This window comes from Mauremys reevesii, linkage group 1, assembly GCF_016161935.1.
Source record: "Mauremys reevesii isolate NIE-2019 linkage group 1, ASM1616193v1, whole genome shotgun sequence".
Lineage (NCBI taxonomy): Eukaryota > Metazoa > Chordata > Testudines > Geoemydidae > Mauremys > Mauremys reevesii.
This window is the reverse complement of record NC_052623.1, coordinates 256,596,056-256,618,727: the sequence shown is the minus strand read 5'-3', so window position 1 is coordinate 256,618,727 and position 22,672 is coordinate 256,596,056. Positions and strand designations below refer to the sequence as shown.

Genomic DNA, 22,672 nt, shown 5'->3' with positions numbered 1-22,672 from the left:
ATTGTATGTAGGTTCTTTCACACTCCCATTGGATCCCTGAGGCTAATCCTGTTCCCCACAGCCACTTGCCCCATCATCCTTGTACTTCACACCAAGGAGTTTAGATGGCACCTGCTTCTTAACTGGTGTGAATAGGCTCCCCTTCCTCTCAGGAAGACCCTAGCTGGTAAGCCCTCTTGGTGAGGTAAACAGCAGAGGTCCACCAAAATACTTTCACCACATGTTTATTATTTGTCTTTTTTTCTTATGCTTCAATACAATCATATAGCAGCAGTTATGAAGTGCCCCCTTCCTGCTCCCTAGGTTAGCCTTTTATACTGCCTACTTTCCTTCCTGGATTCTCCAGCTGGTGAGCTAATTACCTCATTAACTCATCAGGCTACCTGCAGGTGTAAGTGCTGCCTTCACCGCACTAAGTGCCCTGGGTGTTCGGAGTGGACAGGGTGCTGGCTTCCATAGAGCCTAATTTGAAGTTGTCAACAGCACCCTGTCACACTTGGCTATAAAGTTCGTGACTGGTCAATGTGAGTTCCATATACACTGTCTGGTACAGAGCAAGTGATGCCTGCAGCAGAGTTTCTGATATGTTGCCATTAGAGCTGTCTGGAAATCAGAATTTCTGTTCCATGAAATATTGTTAACTTTTGGGACATATCTTCATCCCCAAGGGGTGAAAAACCATCATCTCCAACTTTTTTGCAGAATGGAAATTGTGCAATATTGCATTTCACCAAAACATCCCCCCTGCAGGAATATTTCTGTGATTCAGAGGGGGCTGGGGGATGCTCCCCAGGCTGCCTGACTGGTGAGCTGGAGCCGGGCACCTGGGCAACAGGCCACAGAGGAGCTTGAGGTCCCAGAGAGTCAGGCAGCCCAGCAGCTAACTGGGTGAGGATCCAGGCAGCCTGGGTTCCTCAGCAGCCCTTTGGGCGGGTTACTGGGGAGCTGGAGAGCCCGGGGAGCTGGGTAGGTGAGGTGGCAGGAAAGAAGGCAACTTGGCTTGTCTTCCTGCCTCCTTTCCATCAAAAGTTTAGACAGAATTGACATGTTCCCATGGTATGTTTCAGGTTAATTGAATCTGCATTTTCCAACAGAAAACCGTTCCAATGGAAAATTTTTGACCAGCTCTAGCTGGCATGCTTAAGGTCAAAGAAAGGCATGCCCTCTTTCAACATATTAGATAAAAAGACTCTGCTGAATGGGAAGGCTGTTTGGTAACAGGCCAAATGGAAACTAAGGTGGAAGGGATGGGTTCCTGTTGATATAGGGAAGAGGGGATCCCTATAGAACAGTCTGTTAAAGCCTTGTGTGACGCACAGATTCCCTGAGCATTTCATAAGGCAAGCATCCAGTTTCACAAAGTGAATATGATCCACAAGTCTTGTACAAATCACTTATGTTCACCTCTCCAGTGACTGACTTCTCCTCCCTGGCATTTAAACCCTTCTCCTTCACCCAAGCACTTTGCTGTTCTGCCATCTGATCTTTCATTCTCTCTATTATCTTTCGTCCAGTTTCTCATGCAGAGAACTGAGGTGAGGTCCTGGGGATAAGTAAACGGGATTTTCCACATGGCCATATGGTTACATGGAAAATCTGACAGCTCAAGCTCTCTGCCTGTCCAGCGCGAACACGACTAGGTGGGTTATGCAATCTTGTCTGCTTGTGCTTTTGCTTCCCTTTCAGGGATGTTGACTGTAACTTGCATATGTCTCAACCTCCTGAGGTCCAAATGTGGGACAAAGTGAGCCTGCAAGCATCAAAATGAGGCACATTAAAAATAAGTGCTAGAAGCTTGAAACAAAGTGAGATGAATTATTTTAGCATCAATAACTGTATCTATAATGACAGTCTCATGATGCCACAGCTATGAAGCAAATCATTTTACAGTAATAAAAGTGATAGCACTCCAGAATTGCCTGGAACAAAGGTAAATGTGTGCATGAGGAGACAGATGAGAGGTATGGCTGCCCCTGGATGGTTGTTATGATGAACATAGATGTACGAGTGATGATTCAAATGCCAGTCTAAAGGTTTAGTTCCAGGGTGCAGATGCCAGTCTGAGGTAACTGTGGCCACAATCCCTTGAATCCTTAGTCACACACCCTCTTTACTCATGAGACTACTTTTGTGAATAAGCAACAAGAGTACGCAGGACCAGGCTCTCTGTACGTTACCAGGAGAATGGAATAATTTGTTAAAAGAAACACCAAATGAATGCCGTCTGAGGGAACCTTCCATTTGACTTACAGTAGTGCTGACTCACGTTTCTTAACATGTTTCATTGTGACAAGGACTGTAAATTATGATCTTCAAATTCCTCCCCAGCTCCTTTCTTCCCAAAGGAATCTTCCAGCCCTCTGGGTTAATGTAGTAAAATCCCAAATTCCTTTCAGCTAAGGCCTCAAATCAGTGGCCAAATTTGAGACCATGGGGAACATTTTAAAGGCAGTTGAACAACCAGTTTAGCAATAACTTGACTAGCTTTTACAGCTACTCGCTACTTTTGGAGTGGTTGTTTCCAGAAGCCAAAAATGATGGAAAGCTATCCTATCAGACCCGCCCCTTGGAGCAAGTGAGATAAGATTATAGCTCCAATGTATGGAGTAGGAGGTAAAGAAAGGCTCAAAGCTTTACAAGCTGAAGGAATGCTCAATTGTTTTCCCATCTTAATGTTTTCCAGAGTTACTGATCACCTGGCTTGTCTGTCTAACACCCACCTAAGCCCTAGTAGAGTGGATTGTTGCCAGCATAATTGGTGAGAGTGTTCTGACTGAGAAGGGCCACCTGAATCTGCTGAGCCTCCCAGAAATGTTTTCCCAGAGAACCTCTGCGTATGTAACTTTTGAGTCTGCTTTTACTTCCCTGTGTTATTTCTGGCTCAGGAAATAGGGAGATGTAAGGTTTGAGCCTTGTGAGGTAGTTAGCTTAATCATTAGAGCTTGTTTTGGCAGAAAGCGGCTTAAAAGTCTGACTTGTGGCGGGGGCGAAGAATCCATAAATAGATGAGGGAGAGAATGGGATACAACAGCCTTCATCACAAATCTGGAAACAGGTGCTGGAAATCCCACTCCTTTGATGTAGGACTTCCATTGTTAGATCTTTTAGCAGCCTCAGACCTACATATGTTTATCTGAGACAGAACCAAACCAAGCTGATCTGTTACCCTTAGGAAGTCTTTCATCTCCCATTAAATAAATGTTTTCTTGGGGCTGCGTGCCTTAAACATAAATGACTAATGAGGGGGCTGCTCCCTAAAGCAGAGACAAGGGGTGTGGGAGGGGAGATTTCCACACATCACATCAGTGTACTGAGAACCATGGCAGTAGGTTGGCCTGCTGCCTACAGTGCCATTTCAAGGAGGCATGATTGGTCTGAATATCATTGGTCTAAATGCACTGATCTAGTAACACTGAATTAGTGAAGAAGATCACTGTATGGAGGGGGGAGGAACATAAGACATATTCCCAGGAGCATGGGGGGGTTGGCTGGAGTGCTGCTGTGTTCTGGCTATTCCTAGCTGCTGGGACAAAAGTGCCTTTAGACCATAGGCAGCTAGATATAAATTAAGGCAGACGCCCTGAGCTCTGAGCCGCCGTGGGTGCAGGCAGTACCCTGCAGCTCCCAGCTGCCGCAGAGGGATCCCCAGAGCTCCTGGTTGCCATGGGTGGCAGGGGGTACCCTGGAGCTCCTGGCTGCCATGGGCACGGGAGGGCTCTTAGCTACCACAGGCGTGGGGGGGTCTGCAGCTCCTGGCCAGGCCCCCGCAGCTCCTGGGACAGGTCACAGGTTTCCATAAATTTTTCTTTATTGCCCATGACCTGCCCCTGATTTTTACTAAAAATGTCCATGACAAAATGGGGAGCCACTGGGCAGCTGCAGGGCCGTCTGGGAGCTCCAGTGGCCCCCACCACCCATGGGGGCTCAGAACTCCAGGGTCCCCCTCCTCCTGTGGCTGGGAGCTGCAGAGTCCCCCACTGCCTGTGGCAGCCAGGATCTGCGGGGGCCCAGCCAGGAGCTGCGGGGTTCCCCCCACCTGCGGCAGCTCAGAGCCCTCCAGTGCCCATGGCTGAGTGACTTTTACTAACAATATCTGTGACAAAATCTTAGCCTTTAATCATTATACATACAGCTATGAATAAAGTTCTTAGGTCAGTTTCATAGCAAAGATGATGAGCTGCTGAGTTGTAAAAAGTTCTTTCAGAATCAGTTCCAGGTTATAATCCAATCGGCAGTCCATGTGCAGAGTCTGCTTAAATTCTTTCATGAGAAATAGCAAGGTAGTCCAGAATGAAGCTGGAGACCTCAGTCTTGTGACTTAAACTTCCCTGACGAAGTTCAAACAGATCTGAGATGTCAGGATCAGGCCCCAGAGTTGTTTTATAGATCTCTGGCAGGCTACAATAGCCTCTTGACAGCAGATAACACAGCAGACATTCCTTGGATGAAGAATAGGTAATATACATTGTTACTTTGAATTAAACCACCTATTTCCTATGTATACATAGGTAATTAGCTGTATTCATTAGCATATGGTAATTACCCATTCAAGCAGTTTATAGACAGTTTACTGCAAAGTTCAAAGAGAAATATAGACAATGATATTATTACGCCCAAGTTTCTTCTAAATGTTAATATTCCTTTTTGATCTTTGAATCAATAGAATATAGTAACAGACAGGAACAGAAGTTTAGCATCTACAAGCTGATTAGATCACATTGTTAACATCTAACAAGATAAAGGTAAACACAGGCAAATACAATTAGTATTTACTTCTAATTCTCTAAAAATACAGAACCTTTTTCCATTTAACATGGCTTTGATAACTATCTACAAAAAGTATCAGGGGTAGCCGTGTTAGTCTGTATCCACAAAACGACCATGTTTACCATTTCAGTACTTCCCTAATATGTTCTTAAAGGTTGATCTTGGGTCACTTAGCTTGCTGGTTGACACTGAATATTTTGTTTGCATGCAAATCTGAAAAATTGAGGGCTGGCACAGGGGAGTTTTGGGTTGACTCAAAGTGAAAATGCTTTGATTTATGATGAAGTGAAATGTTGACAAAAGTTTCCTTACATGTCTATATAAATGTTCTAGTTGACCTGAAATGCTGAAACAAACTGTTTTGATACTTCTGATTTATGTTTTTCTTTTTCTTAACTGAAAAAAACACTGAAAATGACCAAAATGGTTTTTGTCAATCCTAATCGGTATTTTTCAGGGGAAAAAAGGGTTTGTACAAAAACTTTCACATAGCTCTTCTCCTCAGTCTGTACTTTGAGTCCTTGGGCTCAGCTTTTCAGAAGGAGATGCTCATAGATGGTTTTCTCATGGAAAACATGTATACAATGTAATGAAAACCAATCACTTTTCTTCACTTTTTTTAACCACTTTTAATAGAAAATTTAATTCCTATGATATAATTTTACAGGAAGGTTTTTTTTTAAAAAAAACCTATAGAATTGTGATTTTTTAAAAAATTAAATTCAATAGATTTTGAAAGTAATTTCTATTGAGTCCTATATGTTTCATTACTATGATATTCTATAGAACTTTTTCTTTATAGGCTTCCTCTTAAGAAGTTTCAACTTAGGCTACAGTCTACTAGAGTTGGAAGAAAACTCTTTGGAAAAAAAGTCAGTTTATTTTTCCTCATTTCCCTCATCAAGATCCTAAATTTTAACTCATCAGGGCACAAAACCTACTAATCAAGTCCTGAGGTGCTTGAACAACCACCCCAATCTCTGTGTCTCTTTAAAGCAGCTGGAATTAGCTGGGCTGCTGTCTGTACTGAGGTTCCTTCTCAATCAGCGTTCTTGTTGCAGCCCACTTTTCATCATTTTGACTCCCCTTTCTGTACCAACTCTTCTCTTGATAGAAACTTTTTCTTTGCCTACTATTTTTGCATGATGGTCCTTCTGGACATAGAACCCAGTTCTTGACTTACTATGTACAGTATCCTAGATACTGCTGTGAGATAGATTCTTTATAAACAAAGCCAGATTTTGGGGGGGAAAAAGTGAAAAATTAAACTACAGACTAGGAGAAGTAGATCTGAAAATCAGTTGGCTCATATGTGACCCCCATCTCCAGTCTTTTAACATATGATGAGTGCTGCTTTGTCCCACCAGACCTAAAGCCATTATTTTGTGACCTAATCATCTCCTAGTTTTCCAGGTTTCCTTGTATCCAGAGTCAATTTCTTGGATAAGTCTGTTCCTCAGTTCCTTTATCTGTAAAATGTGGATAATACTTCCTTCATCAGCCTTGTCTATTTAGATTGTAAGCTATTTAGGGTCAGGGACTCTCTCTCTCTGTGTGTATGAACAGCACCTAGCATAATGATATTGGTTGGGTCTTCTTGGCGCTACTGTAATACACCTCTACCCTGATATAACGCAACCCAATATAACACAAATTCGGATATAACCCAGTAAAGCAGCGGCTCCGGAGGGGGCAGGGCTGTGCGCTCCGGCGGATCAAATCAAATGCGATATAACGCGGTTTCACCTATAATGCGGTAAGATTTTTTGGCTCCCGAGGACAGCATTATATTGGGGTAGAGACGTATAAACAGTCATAATTGTGGAATCTTCGCATACTTTGGGGTGTCTCACAGCCCTAGTAAGAGTCAGGTGGGAGTGGTCCCTACTCATGGCAGAGCACAGGGACTGTGATTGTGTCTCCCACTGGGTACAGAGTATCTCAGAACATTTCTGTGTTTGTATTTTCCTATCTGTAACATGCAGGCTTAATTAATGTCTAGAATTATTTGAGATCTCAGATGAAAGGTGCTGTTGAAGTCCAAGGTAGTAGTATTTTTGTTTATATATAAGTATTTCTAAAAGGATTAGCTGAAGGGGGACTAAAACATCTTTGAATCTAAATCCTCCATCGTTTTGCCATTTGACTCCTTTGTGAGCTGAAGCTAAACTTGTCTGGATGTGCATTCTTGTGAAGAAGTGCTGACTTTAAAGGGACTGAATGAATCATTTTGCTCCTCTTTGATTGTATTGGTTTTGGCATCAGGACAGATGGGTGGGGGTGGGCGGATTCAGAGTTCAAAACTCTGCTATGATACTTCACAACTGATGGAATTGAGTAGTAAACAGATGGAGTGCACGCCCCCTCCTCTTTAACTCCTGCCCATCCCAAAAGATAAACTGTTGTCACTCTGGAACAATGTCCAGGCTCTAGATTCTAACAGGAACATAGCAGTGATCTCTCTCCATCAGGCTGATATCTGTCTAACTAGCTCTGGGGCTCAGGGGAAAGCATCAGGTTAACTGCTCTGCTGAAGTTTTTAATTTGCTCATCATCTTCGGTTGATGTGATTAGCAGCCAGGATTAATTACCTGCAGGAATGCTCCCTCACTCTTCCTCTAACATGAGCATGAGAGATCCAGCTTTATGGTCCTGGATGATGGAACTCGCTCTTTCTTTCTTTTCTCACCATGGAAGAGGAAATTAACATTTGTCAGGGTTCCCTCCCCACTCTGAACTCTAGGGTACAGATGTGGGGACCCTCATGAAAGACCCCCTAAACTTATTTCTATCAGCTTAGGTTAAAAACTTCCCCAAGGCACAAATCCTTCCTTGTCCTTGGATGAGTACTGCCACCACCGCCACCACCACCAAGTGAGTTAGACAAAGATTCAAGGAAAAGAACCATTTGGAGTTCCTGTTCCCCCAAAATCCCCCCCAAGTCCCTTCACCCCCTTTTCTGGGGAGGCTTGAGAATAATATACCAACCAAATAGGTTAACAAAATGGGTGCAGACCAGCCCTTGGGTTTTTAGGACACTAAAAAACAGTCAGGTTCTTAAAAACAGAACTTTATTATAAAGAAAAAGTAAAAGAAGCACCTCCGTAAAATCAGGATGGAAGGTAATTTTACAGGGTAATCAGATTTAAAACACAGAGGAGTCCCCTCTAGGCAAAACTTTAAAGTTACAAAAAACAAAAACAAACAAACAAATAAACAAATCCAGGAATAAACCTCTCTCTTAGCCTAGGGAAAATTCACAAGGTAAAACAAAAGATAATCTAACACATTTCCTTCCTATTATTTACAATTTATAATCTTAGATGCTTAGTTCAGGTATGGCTTTAGGAGATGTATTTTCCCTGCCCTGGTTCCTCACTGACCTGGAGAGAACAACAAAGAGAGACAAAACAAAAACCTTCCCCCACAGATTTGAAAGCATCTTCTCCCCTAATTGGTCCTTTTGGTCAGGTGCCAACCAGGTTATTTGAGCTTCTTAATCATTTAAAGATAAAGGAGGGATTTTATGCTACCCTTAGCTATATGTTTATGACAACATTAGTTACAGAGAAAGATGAATGAGTCAGATAAAAAACCTCCCCCTTTTTTCCCTCCTGCACCACTTTGTGTATTTTGTCATTTGCTTTTCTGGAATTGAGAATTGCAGAAACATACAAACATAAAACACAGTAGGCTTGGGGGAAAAATATGTGAAATGGTTCAGAACTTCCAACAAGATTGGATTCAAGTTCTGGGTGAAATTTCAAGTTGGTTATCTTCTCAAGGAAGCTGCAGTGTCTAGACTCTAGAGCAAGAAACTGGAAGCCAGGAACTCCTGAGTCCAAGTTCTGGCTCTGCCTTTGGGCTTCTTTGTCCTTTGCAGGACTGTAACCAAGGTGAAGCGAGCAGGGCAGCCGCCCAGGATGCCAAAAAGCGGGGGCAAAATATGGGACTGAAAAATTACGAAAATAAACCGGTAGGGGGAGCAAATATGCTTGCTCATCCCCTGTGCTAAAATGCTTAGTTATGGCTCTGGTCTTTTGGCAATTAATTAACTTCTCTGTGCTTCCGTTTGCTCACCTCCGAAATGGGTGTGTGTGATAATAAATACCTGCCTAGCAAGGATGTTGCACAGATTAATTATGTTGGTAAATTGTTTTGCAAATGTAATGCTGAGTTGTCTTGCTGTTGCTTTTATCTGAACAGGTTCATCAATCTCTATTTTTGTCTTTGCATCTCTTTTATATAATACTTGTTCTTTATAGGCGAGATTCCCACCCCCACACAAAAGCTGTAATGTTCCTTTCTCAGCAAAAAATAATAAACAAACAAGTGCCAGCAGCCCACTTGTTGTGAACAACTAGATAATAACAAACTAATGTATCTGGATCTTTTCAATGCCCTATGTAGTCACTGGAAAGACTCCATTGATTTCAATTGGCTTTGAATCAGGCCTCCTGTCTTGTATGCTGGCACACATTACCACAGTATCTGAGTGCCTACCTGGTTAACTACACAGTGGGATACCTAGCAGACTTCATGAAATCTTCAGCTCCTCTCCCTTCTCTGATTATAAGAAGCTGTATTTGAGGTAATCTATTTTGTAAACTCAGTCCCCATATGGAAACCTACAACAATAAATTAGTGTCTGTGCAATAGAATAGGTGGGGGGAAGGTTTGGGTCCAGTTCTGCAAGGTGCTGAATACATTTGACAACTTCTGAAGTTGGTTGGGCTGATGGTGTTCAGTGGTTTTGGGACTATGGCCTTTGGCAAAGAAGCATAATTCAGTCCCTTGCTTCCCAGGGATTAATGTATGTATGACTAACGTCAGTCAGGAGAGGGTAATTTTTAAAATTACAAGACATCCCTGGCTCTTTCAACAGAGTTGATTGCAAATAACAACAAGTGGGCAAATTTGCTCACTTTGCAAATAAAGGTGCTATAGCTATCCACCTATGACCAGATACTGGCGTGGGTGTGCTTCATCAGTGGACTCTCTTGTTAGGGGCCCAGATGTGTGATGGGGGTATGTGGGTGTTTCTTGCACAATACTGCAGCTGAGACTGAAACTGGGACCCTCCCAGGCTGTAGGCAGCATCTCTGCCGGAGCTAAAAGGGAGCCTTAGGTACAAAGCGGGCTTGAAGGAAAGGCTTAAATATCTGTGTTACCGCTCGGATGTGCTATCTTTTGAAATCCAGATTAGACTTTTCCAACCCACTTGCTGGCATTAATTTCCAAATCCAGTTATATAGTATTACTATAAAGAGAACAAACCTACTTTTGTTCCTATTCTATCTGTGACATAGGGAGAGGTAGTAGGCAGGATGCTGCCAGAATTCGCCCACCTCCAGTCTGGCCTCTGAGAGCTTTTGCTCTCTGATCCCTGTTGTAAATTGATCCTGTACACATCAGTGTGCAACACAGGTATTGTGCAAAGCCCTTTGGGAGGCTTATTCCCTGGGAGAGGAAAGAGGAATTTAAAAAGTCTGCATCTGCTTTTGAAACTGCCATCTAGAAATTTCCTGTGATTTTTGTCACCATTTTATTCATGACCACTTGGACTGCTAAGTACTCAGCAGGGCCGGCTCTAGGTTTTTTGCCGCCCCAAGCAAAACATTTTTTGGCTGCCCCCCCTGCCCCCAGACATGACCCCCCCTCCCACTAGTGCCCCCCACTCACAGCCCCTGTTGCCCCAGCACTGGGCTCCCCGCCAAATGTGGGATCCGCTACCAGCACACTGCAGCCAAGCCCTGGCTCAGCTGCGACTCTGTCCCCATGCGGGTGGAGCTGCTGGGCGGTGCGGAGCGGGAGTACTTCCAGGTGGCGGCGCGGCTATGGGGTGGCGCAAAGAACACAGCCCCCTCCCTGGGCTTTGCAGCACTGCTGGTGGCCAAGGAGGATCAGTTCGTGCTCACCGCCCTCACCCCCGACATGCTGGCGGCCGAGGACCTGGAGAGCCCCCTGGACCTGCTGCTCTTCAGCCTCACGGTGCCCTGGCCCAGCCCTGGCAGGAGGGAAGGCGAGGATCTCCGGCTGTGGGGCTACCTGCTCAGCACCGACGAACCCAGCCGGCCGCTCACCTCCTCACACACTCCAGGAGCCCCTCGCCGCCATCGCAGCCCGGGCTCGGCTCCAGGAGACCCCGTTTCCCTCCCTCCCCGGCTCCTCACACACACTGGGTAGGGCCGCCCAGAGGATTCAGGGGGCCTGGGGCAAAGCAATTTTGGGGGCCCCTTCCATAAAAAAAAGTTGCAATACTATAGTAGCATGTATTTGGAAATGTAAAAAATAAATAGTGAAAATTAATTTGTAATAATTTGAAAATACACCAAATACATTATTTAAAAACATTAAATGCTTTACTGGTCTGTATACATTTGCAATTACATAATGGGCTGTTGCTGGGTGATGGTTGGTGCCAATGGGCTGTCACTGCCTGGAGGTGGTGCTGCTGTTGCCCAGGGCTGGGTGGGGCGCTGGGCTCTGGGGGGTGTCCGGCTCACAGGGGCTGGGCTCAGGACTGTGGGGAGATGGGGTCGGAGGTTGTCTGGCTCAGAGGGGCTCGCCTCAGAGCTGGGGGTCTCGGGTGGAGGGGCTGGGGTCGGAGGGTGCCCAGCTCAAAGGGGCTGGGCTTGGAGATGAGGGTCAGGGCTGTGGGGATGGGGTGGGGGGGTGCCCGGCTCAAGGGGGGCTGGGCTCGGAGCTGGGGGTCTGGGCTGTGGGGATGGAGTCAGGGGGGCGCCCAGCTCAGAGGGGCTGGGCTCAGAGCTGGGGGTCAGGGCTGTGGGGGGAATGGGGTCAGGGGGGTGTCCAGCTCAGAGGGGCTAGGCTCAGAGCTGGGGGTCAGGGCTGTGGGGGAATGGGGTCAGGAGGGTGTCTGGCTCAGAGGGGCTGATCTCAGAGCGGGGGTCAGGGCTGTGGGGAATGGGGTCAGGGGGTGTCCAGCTCAGAGGGGCTGGTCTCAGAGCTGAGGGTCGGGGCTGTGGGGATGGGGTCAGGGCTGTCCAGCTCAGAGGGGCTGGGCTCAGAGCTGGGGGTCAGGGCTGTGGGGGGAATGGGTACAGGGGTGCCCGGATCAGAGGGGCTGGGCTCAGAGCTGGGGGTCAGGGCTGTGGGGAATGGGGTCAGGGGTGCCCGGCTCAGAGGGGCTGGGCTCGGAGCTGGGGTCAGGGCTGTGAGGGGAATGGGGTCAGGGGTGTCCGGCTCAGAGGGGCTGGGCTCGGAGCTGGGGTCAGGGCTGTGAGGGGATGGGGCCGGGGTGCCCAGGTCCGAGGGGCTGGGCTTGGAGCTGGGGTCAGGGCTGGGCCTGGGGGTAATGGGGTCGGGGTGCCTGACAACCCCTCCTGGGACCCCCATTCCAACCCCCCCTTTCCTGGCCCCTGACCGCCCCCCGACCGCCCCCCCCCCCAGAACCTGTGCCCCCTGAGTGTCCCCGGGACTCCCTGCCCCTTAGCCAATCCCCCGGCTCAGCGCGCGCCTCAAGAAGCGGCCCTGCCCAGCGAGGCAGCCGCATGGCTCCGGAGGGGGCTGAGCTCTTCCCTGCTCAGAGCCGCGTGGGGAGGGGCGGGGCTGCGAGCTCAGGCTGAGCTCAGCTGCCTCTTGGCCCGGAGCTCGCAGCCCGCCCCGCCCGAGCCAAGCTGCTGCCGCGCTGTTTAGGACCCAGGCGCGAACAAGCGGAGGAGGAGCGGCCCGTCTTCTGCAGCCAGGCGGTGCCGCGCTACCCGTCAGGGGCCATCCCTCTCCCCCAAGAGGAGCCGGTAGCGCGGCCCTGCCCCGGCTGCAGGGGACGGGCCGCTCCTCGGCTCGCAGGGACAGGATGAGCTGGGGCCCCAGCCTTTTGCTGCCCCCTATATTTTGCCGCCCTAGGCACCAGCTTGTTTTGCTGGTGCCTAGAGCCGCCCCTGGTACTCAGTCTCCTTTCTAGTTTTCACATCACTGCCTGATGGGAAATTGCCAAAGTATAATTTGAAATGAAAAACTCAAAACTGTTCTCAGTGGTAGCAGATGACAGAACAAGGAATAATGGTCTCAAGTTGCAGTGGGGGAGGTTTAAGTTGGATATTAGGAAAAACTTTTTAACTCAGAGAGTGGTGAAGCACTGGAATGGGTTACCTAGGGAGGTGGTGGAATCTCCTTCCTTAGAGGTTTTTAAGGCCTGGCTTGACAAAGCCCTGGCTGGGATGATTTAGTTTGGAATTGGTCCTGCTTTGAGCAGGGGGTTGGACTAGATACCTTCTGAGGTCCCTTCCAACCCTGATATTCTGTGATTCTATGAGTGCCCACAATGAAATATTACCATTAAAATACAAATGAGTCATAAATAAACCCTTGCATTGCTATTTATCTTGAAAGCATCAGTGTTTCATTGACATGTTGATGATTCAAAGCAATGTATCTGGGGAAATACGCAAGGCGCATTTTTGCCATATATCCAGGTATGTTTGGCAGCATTCAAGTGGTTAAGCAGTGAGGTGGTGGGGTAGGATTAGGGGAGTATATGAAAATCTCAATGGTTTCATAAGTCCCAAATTTAAGAGTGTCTGAAGTGCTGACCATGGTGACTGCTGTAGGCACCAACCAATACCAAATTCTTTAGAAATCCTAGAGCATTCCCACTGTTCTGCTATCATCACAACAGGAGGATACAGCTTCAGGTACCTGATTTCCCACTGTGTATAGTCATTTATACCTGTGACAAGTGAGTGTAAAATACTACTGGATCAGAAGCATTTTGCACAGGTGTAAATGACTACACAAGGTGCAGGGCACTGCAGAATCAGACCCAAGGGGTAGATTGTGTCTTTCAAATGCTGGTCTGCTTCAGAGGTAGTGCATAGTTGAACCATTGCAGTGGGAGTCAAGGGGGTGTAGCATTCAAACACAGTTTAAGAGCCCTGAGTTTCTGCATAAATTCCTTGGGGAGCTACTAAAATGTACCTTCAGTTTAAATAAGATCTTTTGGGAAGGGACACTGTCTTTATCCATTTTGTAAATTCCCATGCACAATTATGATGCTATATTAGTCTTTAAAAATAATAATACATTTATTCCCATAGCTCAATATTTTCAAACCTTAGTGCCTAAAGTTAGGCTCCTAAATATATATTTAGGCATATAGATAAACTTTTATTTGAATGCCTAAATATGAATTTAGGAACGTTATTTTAATTTTGGACATTTTTAATCTATCTCAGAATTCACCACTAATTATATCACTCTTGTCCTCTATCCAGTATGTGGCCTTTGACAGTGTAATAGTTAATGGTTCCATCCTTGAGCTCTTTCGCTACTGGAGAGATGAGCCGGTTGCTGCATTTAAAGGCAGCACCTTCTATGGTTTGTGAACAAATGCTGTTGAGCTGTTTCATCTTCTTCTTGACTGCTGGTGTTGTCTAAGTTCTTCTGAGAGATCAACCAATTCAGGAATTCAGACAGCTTGGACTTTTTTATTTTTTTATTGCACTTGGATGGTACTAATTATTTTCATATTAAAACCCAACCATTGCATTTGGTTTGACTATATGAGGGAAAGAAAGGAACAGGAAAAGAACAAAGCCCTGTTTAATACAGTGGAAACGTCACTGTTGCACCATGTTGTGTTATGGTGGCAAAACTTAATTAGATCAAGCATAAGTGAAAACTGATCATCATGCAATTTATTTTTAGGAAGCAGCCTCCTACAGAGAATCACAGAATACCTTGCAGTGAGAGGCAGATAAAAGAGAGAATTCTTTACAGAGTACAGTGTGGAGACTCTCATCCAGGGAGAAAGGCGGGAAGCATCTTTGGAAATGGAGTTAATAATACCTACAGAGAAGAGTAAGTGCTCTCACAGTGATGAGCATGGAATGGATGGATAGAAAAGAGACAAGTCTAAAAACTGTAAAGGTATTTTTGCAGATAAGTTTATGTGAGGGAGAATGCTGGGTGTACTAATGGAGAAGAACAAGATGGGTAGGCTGAGTGTTTGAGTGAGGCTGGAATGAAAGGAGTGTGCAGTGGTGGGATTAGTGTTAGAGAAGAGGGGATAAGAGACTATATAATTGGTTAAAATAAACTGAGGCCTGGGCTTTAGTGTGACTCATAGGTTAATGCAAAAATAAAGAATTTTCTTTCTCAAATAGGACTCTCTCAGTCACAGTATAGCAGTCTGACCAGATGTCTTGATTTTCTGGCTGTTGTCCCACTTTGTGAAGCATCAAGTCACAGGATACAAAATGCCCCCTTCTTTTATTTTGCATGATCAGCAAGGCTAATAGCTGAAGCAATAAAAAACTGAGTTTGTATCCTTTGATTGGCTGATTATATGCTTACAATCAATCAATCCCAGGTGAGTGGGGAGGAGGGGGGGGGGGGGGCGCAAAGCTTTTGATTTCCTACACCTCACTGTCAGCAAGCCAGTGCAGAGGCAGTAAATATTAGATCAGAAGTAGTAAAAGAAACCAAAAAACCTTGCTCTGTATCAGCCTGGAGGTGCATTTACTTACCCCTCTCCTTGATCACACATCTTTCTTGAAATAGCTCATCAGGTTGTTTCCATGTTCATTTCCGAAGAGAGGTCAGAAGTATTATCTGAGCCATCAGCAGGAGGTCTTCACTGCCAGAGCCAGTACGAGCGGAGACTTCCTTCTGCCAGGAAGTAAAAGACTGGGTAATAGTGTCCACCTAATTAGGTGCCAGTTGGCAGTGATTTATGATGGCACATCTACAAGCAGTGAGGCCACCATGCTGCATCAGGAGAAGTGGGATTCAAATGTAGGATTTAGGCTTCAGAAACATAGGTCTCTACACACTTGTGGTATTATGAATCTGATCCTCTTCTGGTGGGAGCAATGTTTAGGCCAGAGATGGGCAACCTTTCAGAAGTGGTGTGCCGAGTCTTCATTTATTCACTCTAATTTAAGGTTTTGCATGCCAGTAATACATTTTAACATTTTTAGAAGGTCTCTTTCTATAAGTCTATAATATATAACTAAACTATTGCTGTAAAGTAAATAAGGTTTTTTAAATGTTTAAGAAGCTTCATTTAAAATTAAATTAAAATGCAGAGCCCCCCGGAGCGGTGGCCAGGATCCGGGTAGTGTGAGTGCCACTGAAAATCAGCTCGGCACGCGTGCCATAGGTTGCCTACCCCTGGTTTAGACTATGCTCAATGCAGAATGCATTTTGGACTGAGTAGCCTTTAAGTTCAGTTGTTGCCTGTCTAGGCAAGGGTTGAGTACTCTGAGTTCTGTGTTTATGCCAGCATTTGTATGTATACCATTTGGTTCTTTCTTAATTTGTGTTTGCAAAGGCTCATATTAACACTCCATCTCTACACTTACTTAAAATGCATCCCCCTTAGCTGAACCAGAGGGACCTCTTGCATGTGAGTCCATCTGTCACATTCCAGGAGGGGGCAGTGCTGTATTGCACCTACACAGATGCCACTAATTATTGCAAGAAATCGATTAAGGAACAACTGTATGTTCTAATTTGTGATGGGTTACATTAGCTCTTTGGGATTGGAACCCAGGGGATGGGATTTCCCTATAGACTCATGCTTTGTGTAAGAGAAATCCCTACAATCTGTGGTAGATAAGCTGCTGACACTGTAATGAATTGACTTGTGCACCACCCGCTAGATCTGTGCAGGAAATCTCCATCTGTAAAGCAAAGCAGACCATTTGTGACTTTTCAATGAACTTTTCAAAAAACAAAATCTCTCCTCTCCTCTCCCCATCATCTCCATTTCATTTGTGGAAAACCTAGTGCAGTTTTGCAAAGATTTCCTTTATAAAGTTTTTGTTCGTAACATTCCCCAAGCTGAAATAAAATCACCAAAATAAGTAGGAGTAATACACAAATTGTTGGTAAATAAATTTACGTTAAGTTCACACTCCACACAGATTGCACACTTCAAATTGTTTCATGACATCTATCTAAGATTTTGCCTATGAAATCCCCATGATAGAATTTGAAACAATAGGTTGCAGGGTGCATTAAGGGGACGGAGCCATTCCCAACTTCAAATATGTTCAACCATCTACACTCATGAGGGGCATAGGACTTAGTATGTTGACCTCAGAGGGTCTGGAGATCCAGTTTGATGTAAGCAACTAAAACCTCAAAGGCTTCTCTGACTGAGTCTTTTAAGTCTCCTATCTTCCTGCTATCACAGCTGCAGTTCCACAGGTAATTCTAGTACAATTGAGTAAATTACAGCATGATTCTCCAGTACTTTTCAAAACAGACCTGAGTTCCTCAGGGGAATGAAAGGAGACAATGGTGTGGGCCTTTCAGACATGCTCCCGTTCCCTTGTGTTCACTCCCTTTGTCATTGCAGCAGCAGTTCATGGTGGTAGTTAGTATATTCTCTAGACTGATGCTGCTGTCACTACTGTTCAGGGAATTTAGAGAATTGCACACAAGTAAAAAGGGTCTTGGTTGGCTTTATGTGGAAAGAGATACAAACAGTTCCTGAGACAAATACCAAATAACTCTTACAGAGGGAAAGAGCCTCTCTGAAAAAGCTCTGACTCCCAGGCCACTGCCTCGGCAAGGTTTTCCCAAACATACATCAGTGCAGTATTAACTCGCAAAGTGACAACTACCCACTTCCAACAAGCAATGAGAAAGGGCCTCATTTTATCTGCCAATAAATCTCAGCTCTTTTGCCCATTTTTTTTCTCTCTCCCACAAATCCTATCTACACAAATCCTTGGTGATTTCCATACATTACACCTATGCCATAGTGTTCTGTAAATCCAACTCCCTATCCTATGCAATGCAAACATCACATTTGTCATGGTCTACATGCCAGTCAATAATCCTGAACCAAAAAGGCAGTAGGGAAGGGGAGCATGGAAAGGGACAGGTCCCATCAGCAGTCATCACCAGAGAGGTAGAGATGGAGGATACCCTTGCTGGATGTTCTTATGGCATGGGTTCCCTCTGTGGCCTCCTGGGTGCTTTAGTTTACACCAGCCATTTTTTACACCAAGGCACCCAACTGGCGAATAAATGCAATGTAAATTTTTGCTAACTGTGCCCCTTTTTGGATTAGACTTGCCCTGTTTGACATTTGCACCTTGGCTTACAGAGCCAGCTGGTATAACTACAATAGCATAAGGACCAAATCACTGCAGAATAGTAGTGTGGATGCTGTTCACTGGTTCTATGGTTTAACAACCGTTTTATGATGCCGTTGCACAGGCACAGCTGTCTATATATAGTTTAACAGAGGAGAATAAAGACTATGGCCAAGAGGGAGGCAGCCAGAATTGTTGGGCCCTGCAGCTTTATCTGCATGTATAGGGGAACTGAGTGGAATGGGGATATATCCTCTTTTTTTCCTTTTAAAGTTAGGGTTGATTTGAGATCAGGAATTGAGTGTAGATTGGGCAAGCTCTTATTCCTGACAGACCAGGTAAGCCGTCCCTAATAGTAACATAGGCTTATTTAGAGCACCAAAAATTCTAAGGCCAGGGCTGCTCACAATGATATGTCAGTGTGTCCCTGAATAGTATGCTACTCCATATGACCTGTAAAGTCTCTGAAGGATTGGGATGAAGGAATAAAGCACATGTACATCATAGATCCATTGGATTGAGATAGTATGTCATGGTCATGAAGTCAGTAGATTTGCATAGTTACAGCAGCTGAGGCATTGTGTCTCTGCATTGTACATGTCAGAAGGGGAATTGCTGCATGCAGAGTGCTCTTGAAAATCTGTCCCCAAAAGCATGTGATTAAAAATGCATGAGAAAATGAAATGGATCTGCATAGTCAGCTACTCACTCACTCACTTGATTCTTTTCCACAATAACCAGTCTCCAAACATTTTTTATAAAAAACAAACTTAAAAATTCACGTTTTTAGCTATTTCAAAGTGCAAATATAAGTTGGAGGCAACAAACTTCCATTGTCTTGGCTCTGCTGCATTGTGTTTTAATTCCCCCCCTTCAAAAGAACATTTGGGCTGAAACCGTGAGTGCCAAGTCTCGGCTGAGCAGGAATTCTAACCGCTGAGGTCTAAGCCCCTGATAATAGGGGTTTATTAAGGAAGGACTGACAGAGTCTGAACTTGAGTGGCCTGAATGGCCCAGCAGAAATAATGGAATGCTTGTGGCAGCTAGAAAACGATTGTTTATTGGCATAACCCCAGGGTAAGGCTTTGCCAAGAGCACACATTCTCTCCTTGCCAATTTCTTCATATGGGAATACAGTGCTGAATTTCTGCACCTAATAGTGGAGCAGCAGAACAGGAGGAGGAGAGATGGTGGTTCTAACTATACCACCTGTTTAGTGATGTGACAGCTCCCTCAACTGGTGGAAGTTATATCTCCACTGGGGTCACTAGAACTTCACCTATTTTACACCAGCTCAGGACCTACATTTCTGATTTGGAAACACAGCCTGAAACATGGCTGATCTAAAACCAGCATGTTCATACACAGTTCTTTCACTAGAATGTCCAGGTCTCTGTAAATCTGCATGTTATTAAAGGAGTATCTCTAAATTAGGCATATCCATAGATGGGGTGTGTCCTGATTCTAAACAGCAAATGCAGATGGTGCAGCTCACAGGAAACGTTGTGATTCTCAAACACTGGGGAAGGTCAGCCCAGCCCAGCAGTCTCAGAGCACTATACAAGGAGAAAGCACAGAGACTCAATTCCAACCTCCTACTCCCAAGATGGTAGGAACTGGAAGTGCTGTGGAAGTAGGGTGTTCCTCTCTTGCCCCCGCTTCAAGACTGAGGCCAGTCTGTACTGTGATACAAGAGAGACGTGTTTCAAGGTTCCAAAAGGAGCTTAGATCAGCATTCTTTCAACAGAACCTGGTCACTGTGATGTGAGGCCCTGAGGCTAGGAAAAGGAGAGGCTCAGAGAGAGGTTTGAAGGATCCTCTTGGGAAAAACAAACAACTAGTAGGTCACCAATGAATTGCAGTGAGCTGTACTATACTGTTTTTATGCTGGAGTTCTATATTTCAATATGTAGTATTGGAAATGCTTTTAAAACAGAACTTCTACATTAACAGGAACCTCCTTTGAATAGGAATCACCTCGGAATCAAAATTACTTTCCCACTGAGAGTTTAATTACTTTTAGAGCTGTTCCCACTCCCTGTCTGTGGGCAGAGAATGCAAGCTTCTTTTACCCTGAACAGAAACCTCTATTTCTAGGGCCTTGTATATTTATTTTGCAATTCCATGGCCATGTAATATGTCCCAGAATTCACCCCTTGCCACATAATTTTGCTCCAGAGTCTGAGCTTTCATTAAAATGATTGCTTTTAGCCCCTAGGACTGTAAAGATTACATTGAAAAAAATTAATCAGGTGTAAACTTATATTTTCACTTCCTGAGTCTTTAGACAACCTGGGGGGAAAAAATCTGTGAATTGCCCTATTCATCTTTATAAGTAATTAACTCTGAAACCTAAGGATGTCCGTGTAAATGCCAACGTTGTTAACTATTTCTCTGCCATCCTTTTTGAAGAAATATCCAGCTATGATGTTTACTAAACAATCCCAGGGTGCCACAAGTTTAATTCTCCTTTAACCAGGTGCCAAAACCTCCAGCTTCCTCCCAACAATATCTGCCATGCTATTAGGTTGAAAGGCCCAGATCCTGAAAGGTATTTAGGCGCCTAACTTCCTTTGCTTTCACATGAGTTCATATTTAATTCAGTATAAACCCCTCCATTTAGCCTTCTATCTCATGCTGCCACAGAATTTCCAGTATATTCACCAGAATGCCACAGAAAGCCAGGTACCTTGCCAAAGAATTTAGGTCCAGAGTGTGTGAGGACCTTACCATTTGGATTTGAAACAGGATCTACTGCATTTTTAATGGATTGAGGATGAGGAGATGGGAAAGCTTTGTTTTTGTAATTTTCCTATACTTGATAAGAATGCAAGGTACCCCATGAAGCATTGAGAAGATTTCCAGCTGTTTGTTTTTTTCCTGGATAGGATGAAGGGAACATCCTGAGGGGATTGTGGCTCACTAGGGAAGTGGCTTAAGTAAAACATTGCTCACTTTCAAAAATATTGGCCCGCAGGTGGAGAAGGGATTCATTACACCCACTTTTGATCCTAGCTTGGTTGCACTTAGCTTTATTTTTCCCTCCCCCCACCACACACCTGGATTGGACCAATCCCAGAGCAAGCACCCTCAAACCTAGGCGATGGAACAATACGTTGTGTTCAGTTCCCTTCTTGCTTCACTCCCGCTTCTTAGTAGAGTGGGTCAAATAAACTGACAAATGTTATAACGTCATACTATTTTTTCAGAGTGATCTGATATTTTTTTAATTGTTTGCCCAATGCCTGCTTCTCAAGATGAGTCCTCACTGCGTTACCAAATTGAGCTTTGACAGTACTCAAGTTCCAACACACCCACCTCATGAGCCAGTGTAAAGCCCCATTTAGATATTTGTTGGGAGCAGGGTGGGAGTCAGGTTATGAGTAACACTGGATTTACATCTTTAGCTAACAATGCTGTCAAGATACACCCTTAGTTCCTTTTACACCTACTGCCATTCCAGCAGAGGTTGATATAGCGACAATGTTCAGGGGTGTGAAAAATCCACACCCCTGGGCTCTGTAGCTGTGCTGACGTAACCCCAGTGTAAAGGCATCTTGGTCAACAGAAGAATGCTTCCATCATCAACCTAGCTACCATTGCTTGGGAAGGTGCTGTTCCTATAGCAGCAGCAGCAAACCTTCTTCCATCACTGTAGACTGCACTACACTACAGGGTCACGTTGGCATAGTTATGGCACCCCATTTGTGCCACTATTTCCCCTGTCGCACAGATAGATATCCTGAGTGTTTCCAGCCACCATACTTGGCTGGCAAAACTGATGCAGGAATCATGGCCAAGATTTTTTTTTAAGTGACTAGAGAATACTGGGTGCGGGGCCTGATTGTCAGAAAGTGCTGTGCATTCACCCTCTGAAAATCAGGCCCCTTTAAGCTGGGCACCAGGAAGGAAACAGTTCTGTGGTTTTTGCCTCACATCTTTTTTCTTCCATTTTCTATGAAAATGTTTTCTGCAGATAAAAAGCTGCCCTTTTGTCTTCCTCGGTATTCCCAGTTTGATTTTTGCCCAGCTCAGGAAGCTGCTTTCATTGGTGAAAGATAAAATGACACTGAGAGTGAAATCTTGGTTCCATTGAAGTCAGTGGGAGTCTTGCGATTGACTTCAATGGAACCTTCACGCACAAAATCTTACTAAAAATTTATCATTAAACTAATGAAAAGTTCACAAAAATATTGGCATTGAGAATATATTTTGCTAAACAACCTCCACAGAACTCTCGAAATTACCATGAATTTTAGCTCTGCCCTCACATTCACAAATATTGCAGCTTTCGCATGGCAAATTTCGCACTGCTTTGTTTATTAATCAGTGCATTTTCACTCTCTTGGCTAACACTGCATTGACTTACCACCTAGTGAGATGGCTGAATTTTACTAGTACTAAGATCAAACCCCCTTTTTAAGAAGCACAATACGTTTATTCTTTCCCCCTAAAGAAGATAGAGCATAAAAGGAAGATGCAAGCACTCTAGGGCGGGCAGGTGTCTTCAGAAAGGATACAGGTCTCACGCTAAGTCTCCACTGCTTTGGAGTTTGTTTTTTCAATGATTAAGTTGTTTAGGCATTGTGAGAGAACTCTGTGACTTCAAGCAGCCATAAGATGCTGACAGACTCATTACGAGATTCCATCCAGAAATGATGTCTATTTATATAAGGATCCAGGAACCCCAGAGGGAGGAGAAGAATCATGTGGGATTAGACAAGATGAGGCTTTTATTAAACTTCGAAGGATAATTAGAAGAGCAAGGGGAGACAGTGAACATCAAACTACACAGGATATTTGAGCTAACAAGGTTTTAAAAATATTTTTCA

At 44.7% G+C, this 22,672-nt stretch overlaps 1 protein-coding gene across 3 annotated transcripts in view; it reads left to right on the top strand.

Moving 5' to 3' along the window:
* PTN (pleiotrophin) overlaps window positions 1–22,672 on the top strand; it is a 116,590-nt gene that overhangs the window by 47,779 nt on the left and 46,139 nt on the right. The window contains exon 2 of one of the 3 annotated variants that reach the window (XM_039521002.1): window positions 2,684–2,834. The exons of the other annotated variants lie outside the window; for them this stretch is intronic. Within the exon in view, the coding sequence (XP_039376936.1) occupies window positions 2,812–2,834 (23 nt within the window). The 5' untranslated portion in view covers window positions 2,684–2,811. The remainder of the gene's footprint in view (window positions 1–2,683; window positions 2,835–22,672) is intronic. 3 annotated transcript variants of the gene reach the window in all.